At 37.9% G+C, this 12,358-nt stretch overlaps 1 protein-coding gene across 3 annotated transcripts in view; it reads right to left on the minus strand.

Moving 5' to 3' along the window:
- Nucleotides 1-1,378: 1,378 nt before the first annotated feature.
- The window catches only part of eogt (EGF domain specific O-linked N-acetylglucosamine transferase), a 33,231-nt gene continuing 22,251 nt past the window's right edge, over nucleotides 1,379-12,358 (minus strand). For all 3 annotated transcript variants that reach the window (XM_062969692.1, XM_008105396.3, XM_008105397.3), the window contains exons 12-16: nucleotides 11,642-11,710; nucleotides 11,438-11,499; nucleotides 9,754-9,873; nucleotides 9,094-9,196; nucleotides 1,379-8,731 (exon numbers count right to left, since the gene is read on the minus strand). In XM_062969692.1, the coding sequence (XP_062825762.1) occupies nucleotides 8,585-8,731; nucleotides 9,094-9,196; nucleotides 9,754-9,873; nucleotides 11,438-11,499; nucleotides 11,642-11,710 (501 nt within the window). In that variant the 3' untranslated portion in view covers nucleotides 1,379-8,584. The remainder of the gene's footprint in view (nucleotides 8,732-9,093; nucleotides 9,197-9,753; nucleotides 9,874-11,437; nucleotides 11,500-11,641; nucleotides 11,711-12,358) is intronic.

The following is a 12,358-nucleotide window of genomic DNA, read 5'->3' on the forward strand; positions in this document are numbered from 1 at the left end:
ACTGGATTCAGGCAACTCAGGGCCCTTCCACACAGTCACATAACCCAAAATATCAAGGCAGAAAATCCCACAATATCTGCTTTGAACTGAGATATCTGAGTCCACACTGCCAAATATTCCAGTTCAAAGCAGAAAATGTGGGATTTTATTCAGCTGTGTGGAAGGGGCTGCAGTTCTTGTTTTGCTATAAAGCAGAATAAAAGGATATCTGCTTAGTCTAGACTGTGTATTTGGAAATGCTTTCCTGATCTGGGGAGCCTCATTGTGTCACTGGTGTCAAACCCATTATTTCACAGAATGACTAAACAGATGACGTGTCGATTCTGTTTAATGAAGGTGACTTGTTGCTCTTAAATGCTCATCCAAAGGCAAACAAACTGTGCCTTGCCTGGGAAAAAGCATGCTGCCTGAATCATGAAAAGTAGAGAGGCTTTACTTTAAAGAGGCTATCAGCACTGAACATCTGTTCGTAGAGCAGTTCCAATTGACAGTAAACATCTCAATCTGCTGTTAAATACACTAGACTGCATTATTTAATTCACATGTTTTGTTGGACATTTTATGCTGTTTAAGAATTAAATGTACACATCATCTTGAATACCTAGAGAGCAAAAAAGAGCAAAAGAAATAATGGAAGATTGACAAAAGATACAGGAAGGAAGGTGGGATAGAAATCTATCCAGGCTACATCAGTAGATTTACTGAAATAAATTGAATTAAATGAGTCACTGTGACTACTTAAGCCCCACTAATTTCAATTGGTCTCACCTAAGTACAGCTAAGTCTGTGTCCAACCCTAATAGATGGATGCCTATTTATATCAGCTATTAACATGTTCATGTCTAATAAATACATAAGTAGCATCCGAAGTGACTTTTGCTCCTCAATTTCATTCCATGAAGCAGCTAAATCAACTGTTGTTTGAAAGAATTCTAGCTCCATCTAGTGTCCTAAACTATACAATTTAGAAGCTAAAAAAATTTGAAACTCATAGAAATTTGGTTAATTTTTAAACTATCATATATTTCAGTATTTATGGAAAGCAGGCTTTCTCGTTTTGTCTATACTCTCTAGGTATTTCAAATGAGTTGGCTCATGCTGCAAGTAGAAGATAGCCTGACTACAAAACGAAAGAGAAAGTACTGCGGGCCATTAAAATACTAGTCAAGGTGGCAAATTGCAACATTCACACATATTCAAGCAGACAAGAGTTATTTCACCCACCCTGGACCTTCCACAAATATATAAACCTCACTTACTTAGTTTCCAACAGACCCCTCAACCTCTGAGGATGCCTGCCATAGATATGGCCGAAATGTCAGAAGAGAATGCTTCGGAACATGGCCATACAGCCCAGAAAACTCACAACACAGTACTATAAACATCAAGATAGTATTTATTTCAAAAACAGAGTCAACATCTACAGTTAACACTGATATCTATTTAGAAACAAAAACACATTTGGCAAACTCAATTCATGTCAATAGCAAAAAAGCTTTTCAAAAGAATTAGTAGTGCAAACAGGACACAACCTGTCTTGTAGAAATATTTTGTTGCATTTGCAATTAATGACAACTCTCTCCAGTCTAAAAAACAAAGTATCTTGCGTCTCTTGGAGGGTAATATATTTGCTTGCTTTCCCCCAAAGAAATTTCATCAAAAGGGGCATACAGTAACAGAATTAAAACAAAACAAGTATATTAACACAGAAAAAAAACAGTTTTAAAACAAACGTAAACACATCTGTTTTAAATAAAACAGCATTCAACTTGTTAACACATCTGGTAACCAAGCTTAAATGTCGAAGGCTTGTGCAGTGGAAGAAAAAGTGTAGTTCAGCTTCTCATGGCAGCAAGTTCCAGATCCTGGGAGTAGCCATCAGAACAACAGAAATGTACTTCTGGACCAGTGGTTCTCAACCTGGGGTCCCCAGGTGTTTTGGCCTACAACTCCCAGAAATCCCGGCCAGTTTACCAGATGTTAGGATTTCTGGGAGTTGAAGGCCAAAACATCTGGGGACCCACAGGTTGAGAACCACTGTTCTACACAAAGAGAAAGTGTGTCTACACTGTGGAACCAATGTAGTTTGATCCTAGTTTAACTGCCATGACTCAATGCTATAGACTCCTGCGATTTTGCACCAGCATCCTTTTTGGCAGAAAAGGCTAAAGATTTTGTAAAATTGCCAGGATTGCATACCATTGCGTCATGGTATCAAACTGCAATAATGCTACAGTACAGATGCATCCACAGTCGTGCCTGAAAAACTCAAAACTCACATAGGCCTTAGATTACTGAACCTGGCTAGAAAAAAGACTGAATACTCTTGGTTCAGTCATACAAAAGGATTATATGCAATAGCAGGTTGAGTTATCCCTGGAAGCAGACTTGTTTCCATTGAAGCTGTCATAATGTGCTGGTTGCAGCAATCTGTGACTTATTGGACCAGTTGGAGCTTTGAAATACCTTTCAAATGCAGTCTTATGTGCACTGGTACTATACAATGTTGTTATAGTCTGAAAAGAATGTACTGTGCAAATACACACCTGGACACCCACAAAAACCTGGGGTTCTTTCACCTTACACAATTTTAGTGTTTTTCTTTCACTTCTATTGTCTCTGCAAATCCTAGGATTCCACACGACAGAGCTAAGGGAATTATTTATTTTATTTATTTATTTACAGCATTTATAGAGTGGAGTCATGATCCAGATTCAAGAATGAATCCATGATTACATCCAAGTTGTGACCCTGAGCCTTTGAGGGGAGTGTTGTCCATCCAGCAGAGACTGAATCTGTCCCCAATCTGCCCAACTGGCCAAGACCAGTTCAAGATATATCCTGTAGTAAGATACATGTATTCCAGGTATAGATACAATGCAATGCCTTTGCTTATGGCAAGTAGGAGCAGCAGCAAACAATAGATCCAAAGTGACTAAGATAATGTTCTACTAAAGATAATGTTCTACTGAAGTTGAATTACATTGGGGGAGATAATTATGTCTTTTTTCAGGTAAACATTGAATATTATATGCAAAGATCTCTGCAAGAAACCACGTGAAAACTAGAAACATGATATCACTAGCAAGGCTTTGCCAGGTAGTTAATTCTGGTCAGTGAAACAGCGATGGGTCATTCAGATGTGTGGACATTAGATTGCCCTAGATCCAGCCCAAACCAGCTGTCCCAACATCAAAAACACCTGGAAGCTCCAGAGAAACCTGCATTTCTTCTTGTAAAATCCAATTGGACTGAATTTTCTGGCAGTGTGGGCTCAGATCATCCAGTTCCAAGCAGGTATTGTGGATTATCTGCCTTGATATTCTGGGTTATATGGCTGTATGGAAGGGCCCTAGAAGAAAAGCTTCTGCTGTGGAACTAGCCATACATCGCCTGAACTGATTGCAGAGGGTTAAAGGAGAGAACCTTTCATTTGACCCATGCAGAAATATACTGAAGACAATAAAATCACTATAGGTCACTTCACAAGGATTTGAGCTTACTGCTGAGATACAGGGCAAGGGTCAACACTTTGTTTCAGGCAGCAAACAGTTCTATAGAAAACCTTACAAAATACTTCCCATTTTGGATTCTGACACAACTCTTGATGGTAAGATACAGTGATCTGACTCAATAAAGTGTTTCTTCCTAAGTAAATATATGAATGTTCGCATTAACCCCATTTCTTTTTTTAATGGCACTTTTATATAATCATTCTAACACATATTTATATTTTTCGGCTTGTTTAAAATGAAGCTTATGGATCAATGAAATTTTTTTAAAGAACAGTGCATTTTGAAATACTTATTTTACATGTCAAAAGTACAATTTTGCTTTTACAGTTCCTATCGAGTTCTATAAACACAGCTTTCTCAGTCAATTGCCCTGGTTCAAGAAGGGAAGGCAAATCTCGTAATTCATTCCATTTCAGAGATCTTTTGCAATGCTTCAAATCACAGGAGATCTATATGTAAGCCACTATTACAGTAATTCATTTTACCCCTATAGGCAGGACAGCAAATAGGCCCACACTCTATGAAATTGCTTATGATTGTTAAGAAATAGAAGTCAATAATATCCATGGTTACATACCACTCAAGTACAATATAACACTTTCTTGCCTTTGCATACCAATGAGAAAAATGTTTCTTTGAGGCTTTAGAGGGCCAATTCTATGCAGCAAAATTTGCTAGCGACTCATTCAGGATTGTGTTCAAACACAGGTTTCAATCCCTTGCTGTTTGTGCATGTATGTATATGTGTGTTAGGTATGTGCTCATGTTTGAAAAAAGATGCAAACTACTTTGGAAATCAAGAGAGGTGGTTAATTCAGAATCAGACCATTGACCCATCTATCCAATATCATGATTTTAGGCAGGATTCTCTCCAAAACCCGCTTAATACCTCATGTGGCAGCCATTCCAAGAGCTAATGAAAATTAACCTATCTTAGTTTCAAATTTCAGATGAGATAAAGTATTTTCAAGGTGATATGGTGGTATATATTAATTTAAATTATTTTAGATACTACAGTATTTCTACAATGGACACTAGGCATGTCATGGACACTTGATTGAGTTGATATAGTGTTTACCTGGCCTCCAAAATGCTATACACAAACAAGACAAAACTCTGAAATGAAGTCCTCCTTACAACAAACCTTCCGTCCTTATTCCAAAGTGATCACCTGGAAAGAGATACTAGAGTGCTGTCAAACCAAAGGCAAAACATGTCAATAAAATATGCAAGTCAGTAACAATATTGACTTGGTACTTTCCATAGCTTGCATCCAGATTTAGTCATGCTTAGAGCAGAGCTACTAAAATCATTAAGATTTAGGCTTGCTGTAACTAACTGTTAAGTTCCATTGATTTCATGTCCATAGTTAAGAGGACAGGAGAGAAATGGGCCTGTGCCACAACTGTGATAAACTCTCAAGGCATTGGTTTTCAAAGCGATGTGCCTACTGAAGTCACAGGGACTTTGAAAGAAGCAAGGTCTAGAGTGTATTGGTATATATGCCATTATTTTTGTAAAGACATAGGCCAAGGTCCTAGCCCCTTTGAGTGTAACATAAATATATAACAATAGTTATAATGGATGCCACTCCTGTATAAGTGATTATGTAGTGTGTAATATGGTTTGGTTCTTTTGTGTGCTATTGTGCTACTGCAAAATAGTGTAACTACTCATCCAACTATTTTATACTAGAATAGCAACCTAAATGGGACTCTGGACATAAATAATGGCAACATCTACATCAGTGGGTCTCAACCTGGGGCACCCAGATGTTTTTGGCCCACAGCTCCCAGAAATCCCAGTCAGATTACCAGCTGTTAGGATTTCTGGGAGTTGAAGGCCAAAAACATCTGGGGACCCCAGGTTGAGAACCACTGATCTACTTAAAGGTAATTAATTATCTGAAAGCTTTAAGTTAAATATCTGCCACAAGACTCGAATTCTTGAAAACATATGAAAAGTTTTGTTTTGTTTTGGAAGCACTTCTGCACATGGATATCTCGTTTTTGTTTTTGTAAGACAGTTTAAAATACTAGTCCCGTTTATAAACAGACCTCTGCATCAGGAAATGAGCTCTGTTATGCACAGCATCATAGTTCTAGAATTAGGACTTTACTGGTGAGAAGAAAGCAATTATGGCATTTGCTACATGATCTGTCCTCAGGCCACACAGGTACATCACAGACCTGTTGAATAATTAAATGACTACATAATCAATGTAAATATGAAATGGATGGGTGCAGCAATAGAAACAAAAAGCCAAGCCGGAAGGTAAATCAGAGTTGCTTGAAAACCTGAGAGCTATTCAAGATCCAAAGTACACTTTATGATAAACGTACTTTTAAAAAAAGACATGCCTCAACTAGGCAATTTTATTTTAAACCAAAAACAGCTATGCAACCCAATTCCAGAAAATACCCTTGTTTTGACTATTGGCCTGAATATAAAAATCCTGCTATGCACAACTTCAAATTACTCTCAAAGTTGCTCTCTGTTCTGGAGATTTGTTTTCTTCGTCAGAAAAAAGTGATGGGTATACCCTTACTATTTAAAGTTAAGCATTTTAAAGTGTTGTTGAAATGAAGGGTGCTTATTAATTGCAATTAACCTGCCTTTCTATTTTAATCGGACTACTCTAGATACCACATATGCTAGGCATACTCTTATACTCTTGTACAACCAGACCTCAAGTATAAGTCAAGAGCAGTTTTTGGGACAAAAATTAGGGATTTTGATATGACCTATTGATAAGTGAAGGCTCATTCTGTGGAAAGACATAGGTGCCAGCACCGCTTCAGGGAGCCAGATACCCCAGCTGCCACCGCCACCATTTTCCCTTCCAGGCATTCAAAAAGGATAGAAGCAGCACCACAGGGAGTCAGTGCTTCTTCTAGGTTCTACATAGACAAAGCTTTTGCTTTTTACTATCTTTAGTAGAGATGATGTTATATATTAGCTGTACCCGGCCACTCGTTGCTGTGGCTTATGGGAATCCTTTGTTGGTCAGGTGGAATAGCAGGGAATAGCCTTGCAGTCTCAAAGCCTGGCCGCTTTCTGGAGTAGCTGGAGCTTTTTGTTATATGAACGTAGAGGCATGGATGAGGAGTTGTGCTGCCAAGTTTAGTGTTTCTGGGATGTGTAGTTTTGTTGTTTTGTCCTAGGCCGAAATTTCATTACCCTTTTATATATATAGACTAGCTGTGCCCGGCCACACATTTCTGTGGTGAAGTATGGTGGTATGGGAAATAAAGTCTTGAGAAATTGGTGGTAGGTAAGGTAAAGGGTAAAGGTTTTCCCCTGACATTAAGTCCATTATAAATGGGTTATATAGCTGTGTGGAAGGGCCTTGAGTCTACACTGCCATATAATCCAGTTCAAATCTGATAATCTGTATTTTATAGGCAGTGTGGAAGAGGCCTAAGTGAGGTCTAACTCTGCCTGTCCCCTGGGCTGAGTGGGTTGCAAGGAGACCAAGTGGGCGGAGCTTAGCCTTCTAACTGGCAGCAATTGGATAAAAACAATTATTCCTTCTCCCTCTAATTAGGACTTTATTTTTCTTTTCTTTTTGTTGTATGAACATAGAGGCATGGATGAGGGGTTGTGCTGCCAAGTTTAGTGTTTCTGGGATGTGTAGTTTTGTTGTTTTGTCCTAGGTCAAAATTTCATTACCCTTTTATATATATAGATTACTTTCACTGAGCTGTAAACAAGTCGGCCCAGTTTTTGGGGTCGATTTTAAAACTATAATTTGCACCCTTATACATGAATATATATAGTAGTTCTAATGTTGGATACATAGTCGTCCTTCCATTTTTGCTGGTTTGATTGGCCATCTGCCAGAAGTACTTTGAGTGTATGTTCCTGTATGGCAAAAGGCTTGACTGGATGGCCCTTGTGATCTTTTCCAAATCTATTATTCTGTGCTTATTCATGTTTTTGGTTAAAATGTTATCTCTTTAATCTCTAGATCAGTGGTTCTCAACCTGCTGGGCCAAAAAAACAAAAATCTGGTCCGTGAACCTCCTCCTTCTTTATTTATTTAATTTATTTTATTTCCATTCCTTTCCACAAAGCTGATCATTTCATTGGATAGACAACATCAGCTCTAGATTATTAAATGTGGTTTTCTGTGGGTGAGCAGATGGCGACTATTGGATGGCATATACTCTATATCAGAAACTAGAGCTGATTGGCCTATCCAATGCAATTTTCTGAATCAGCACCCCAAATAATCAAACCAAATCTAAAGTTGATCAAAAGCTGATTCATATACCTTTCAGTACTAACGTTGGAGAGTGGTCCCTGGGGAAAGTCTTCCCTGTTCAAGTGGTCCCTGGGCAAAGTGGTCCCTGGTCAAAAAAAGTTAGGAACCACTGCTCTAGATCCTCTGTTGCCAACGTCTGGCAGATGCTGACAACGGGATCATGATGGAGGGTATAGAAAGGAATTTCTAGGTTCTCTACTTTAATATGTGGTCAATTTTGGGTGCAAGTTGGACTTCAGCTCCCACCAGCTTTCCTTGTTGGGACTGCTAGAAACTGAAGTCTAAAAGCATTATTTGATGTATTTCCTAAGGAACTTTACAATACTTAACCTGAAAACTTTTACAAATTCCTTTTCCCTATCATCTTTCCAGTGTTGTGGAATGACGTGCATGCAATAAAATAAAATGAAAGTCATGAAACTCTTGTACATTTTTATAGTAATTAGAAGAAGGAAGGACTCAAAGTGATGTGCTTCTCTTTTAACTCTGTAGCTTCAAACCTCCTTTTCTTGCAATGAAGGTGGCAAGCACAAAATAAATAGGAGGGGAAAGAGTGCAAACATTAGTAACCTTAATAAATAGATCTTGCATAATATAAATTCCTCAAGTAAACGTACAAAGGGAAATCGACACTTAGAAAAGTGAAATGCAGAAACAAAAGGCTTAGAGTGATATATAGGATGTAACTCCCATTTCTTTTAACCTTTTACCCTTCTCCCTCCAGGAAAAAAATGTTAACCATTAATGATTGTATATCAAAATAGGTGACATTTAAAACACTGTATAAAACCATACAGGTGACTTAGAATTCGTCATGTTTTCTCCTAAAAGGCCACTTGGAGTGTTGTGAAACATGATCAGCTGCCAAAAGTACGAGATGGACAAATTCTTCCACGCCGAAGGAGTAATTTGTAAACTTCGGGTGTTTTCCTAGTGTTGGATGATGGCCCTGAAGAAAGGGAGTTAAAAATGGTTATACAAAAGCAAGTAAGTCAGCTATTTGCTGGAAAACAAGTGGCAACTTGAGTAATTATTTTCATTCATAATCACTGATTCATCGATCGACCCCAGAGCAACGACGTCAGTAGGAAAACACCTAACAGCAATGTTATTGACAATCTGAACTAACAGCCAATTAATTTTACTTCTCTTCCTCCCCCAGCTTTTAATATAAAATGACTTCTTAATCAGAGCAGAGAATTTAATTTGGACTGTAGCAGCAGAATCATATTTCATGTGGAAGAACTGAGAAGGGTAAAACATTTTACACAAAACAAAAACAGGGTGAGTTATTTCCATCCAATGCACTACCTCATCCTGGGGGAAGACTTTATCCTTCTTTTCCCAGGTGATGTAATGGACGCCTCTCAGCCTTGCTAGATCCAAATAGCAGCGTTCATCCTCGCAGTTGTACCTAGAAAAAGGCAGACAAGATGAGGACTTATTGGGAAAAGAATTGCCTGTGTTTTGCAGTACGAATTTAAAAAATGGGAATTGGGGAGAGGAAATATCAGCATGAAAATATTTAGAAGGGAACTTTTTAGTCCTGGGGTAATTTTACCAACTAGCTTTTCAAGCAGAGACTGGGTGGCCATCTGTCAGGGGTAGTTTGACTGTGTTTTCTTGCATAGCAGGAGGGTTGGACTGGATGGCCCTAGCAGTCTCTCCCAACTCAAATATTATTGTAAGACATAAGACAATGTATTTTGCCTTAAGGCTGCCCAGGGGTTAGGAGGTATCCAAACAAAGCTAAAGTGCAGTGTGACACAACTGGTGAAGAATAAACATTTCTTCAAGTAATGCCTAATAGGTTTGATAGCTACCATCACTGAAAAGACCATATATCTCTGTACACATCTACTAAGAGACAGTTTGGAAACCCTCTTTGAAGTAGGAGATTGTATCCTATGTTCACCTAAATCCATGAAGAAATATGAAACATACAAGTATAACTATGACAGGCAGGCTTACAGTTCGAAGATGACAGCCCAGTCTGGCAGAAAGAGGAGATGGGTGAGACCAGCTCCATGCATTCCTATGAATATATCCGAATTCTGTGTAATCTTTAGTTGCTCCTTAAAATCAAGCTCTCTAAAGAAAGCATATGAAAATCATATTTAACATGTACTGTATGTGTGAGGCAAAGTGCATAATACATAATTCACAAATTGCTGGAGGATTGGCAAAGGTATCCAATAACTCTATAGTGGAAAAAATAGATACACATTAAAATAAAGGATCTCCTTGCAGCAATCATGCTGAAGAAATTAATAGGGTGACTTTGAAACAGACCATTAAACAGTGCAATGTTTCTACTTTTTGAGATTCACATTATTACAATGTTATTTACAATCAATCCATTACAGCTCTTATCCAAAATGCTTGGGACCAAAAGTAGATTTTGAATTCACCTGTATTGGCATATATGTAAATACAAATATGCTCTACGTTTTGCAGTGGTCCTCAACTGGTGGGTCCCCAGATGTTTTGGCCTTCAACTCCCAGAAATCCTAACACCTGGTAAAGTGGCTGGGATTTCTGGGAGCTGTAGGCCAAAACACCTGGGGACCCACCAGTTGGGAACCACTGTTCTATTGATTAGCCTATTGGTCATATCAAAACATTTGACAAAACACATTTAACACATACAACATACAACCCACATTGCAACCAAAGCTGTTAACAAGGGTTCAAGATCGGCTGCATCACCCCTACAATTTACACTAATTGACTCTAAATATGCAGTTCTCAGCTGAGTTGCTTTAAATAGAAAAAGGGCCATTTTGCATGTTATTTTAGCATTCTGGCAGACCAATAATATGTAGTTTTAATATAAGGATCCCAGTGTGTCTTTTGTATAATATATGGCCCGAGGTATTGGTTTGTTTCTCTCTTTCTTAAATAAGTTACACTAAACAGTATATGTGTGATATCTTCTACCTCTGCCACTCCACAGATACAAAATCGTTCATTATATTGGGATCCACAGTATGTACATAATGAGATATCGTGGCAACAAGACTCAAGTCTAAACACAAAATTCATTTATATTTCATAGACACATTTTACACATTGCCTGAAGACAATTTTATACACACTATTTTAAATACTTTTGGTGCGTGAAATAAAGTTTATGTACACTGAACAATCAGAAACCAAAGGTGTCACTATCTGAGTCTTGCATGTGCATAATTTTGGATTTTGGATTTCAGAATTCTGTATATTACTTTATTACTCTTAGCATCAATAATCTAAAGTTGCTGTTTCATGTTTTCAGATTTGTATTTTAAGTTACAATATATATGTATGTGTTTGCTGAGGACTTACTAAGCATGCTTGGCATACTGTTTTAAAAGCTTCCTCAATTCAGATAGGACTTGCATCAAAGTAATTGGGTAGTATCCAAAATGGCTCTGTGGTGACAGAAAGTGCTTACTCTTTGATCTTTGTTGATTTCCCTCCTCATCTGATCTACCTTATGCATCTGGAAGGCTACTCTTGAGGACTGGAGAATCTCTGGATCAACACTGCACAAAGAGCTCCAGTAGGCAAACCATTAAATAAAACATTCCTATTTGAGGACTATATTGACAGATAGATGAAAAGCCCCCTATGAAGGACATGCATGAGCACTATTGCTTGGTAATATACTTACTTGTATTTATAATTCACTATTTGGACCTCAAACAATGATAGTGTTTTCAAAGCGTTGGCAAGCTAGGAAAAGAAAGGAACCAACATGTTAGTATGATATTATTATTCCTCTTTTCCCATTTCTCTGAATTCTCTCTATTCAGAAGGGTTGCTTTGTGTCCACCATTAAACAGAAAACCTTTACTTAAGAGAGAAATTATCCAACCTCGTTTTGGTTCAAAATCTTCCGATATTCTGTACTTCGGGCAAGTATAGTAACCCTGATTTTCCCATCCTAGGGAAGAAGAAGAAGAAGAAAGGCAGCAAATAAATCTGCTTGCATCAAGATGAGAAGAAAGACCAGATGACAATGAAAAAATGAGTGGCCTTAATGGAAACAATTAGCAGAGTGATTAAAATGTCTTTTCTTTTTAATCACCTCATTTGTACAACACACAGGAGAGCCACACACTCTTTAAGAGAAGTCTTAAGACAGATGCTTATAGTGCGCAATTCTGTCCACACTCTTTCCCAAAAGACAATATTTGCAACAAACAGCTGAGCCATTTAAAGGTCTTTTCATATTCTTTGTCTAGCCATTCTCAAAATCCACAGGGAACTTCGGTGTTAAAAATCAAAAAGGCTTTCAAAATGGATTAGGTAACCACCATAAACTATGGCTGAATCTGTGAAAAAATGATAGTTACGGCATATGCACTGGGCTTTATATGTAGTTTGAAGAAACAATGAGGGAGAAGACAAAAAGAGAGTTGTCCACTTACACTGGGATTGTTCTTTCCATCCCAAAGCATCCAACCAACCAACCCACAACATTAAAAACAACTCAAGGTTTTGGTTTAACTGCATGAGACCTATTAAGAACTGCAACAAGTGTAGTTGCATTGAGCTTGGAATCATACATTCTTGTCATAAAAATGTAATA

This window comes from Anolis carolinensis, chromosome 2 (assembly GCF_035594765.1).
Source record: "Anolis carolinensis isolate JA03-04 chromosome 2, rAnoCar3.1.pri, whole genome shotgun sequence".
Lineage (NCBI taxonomy): Eukaryota > Metazoa > Chordata > Lepidosauria > Squamata > Dactyloidae > Anolis > Anolis carolinensis.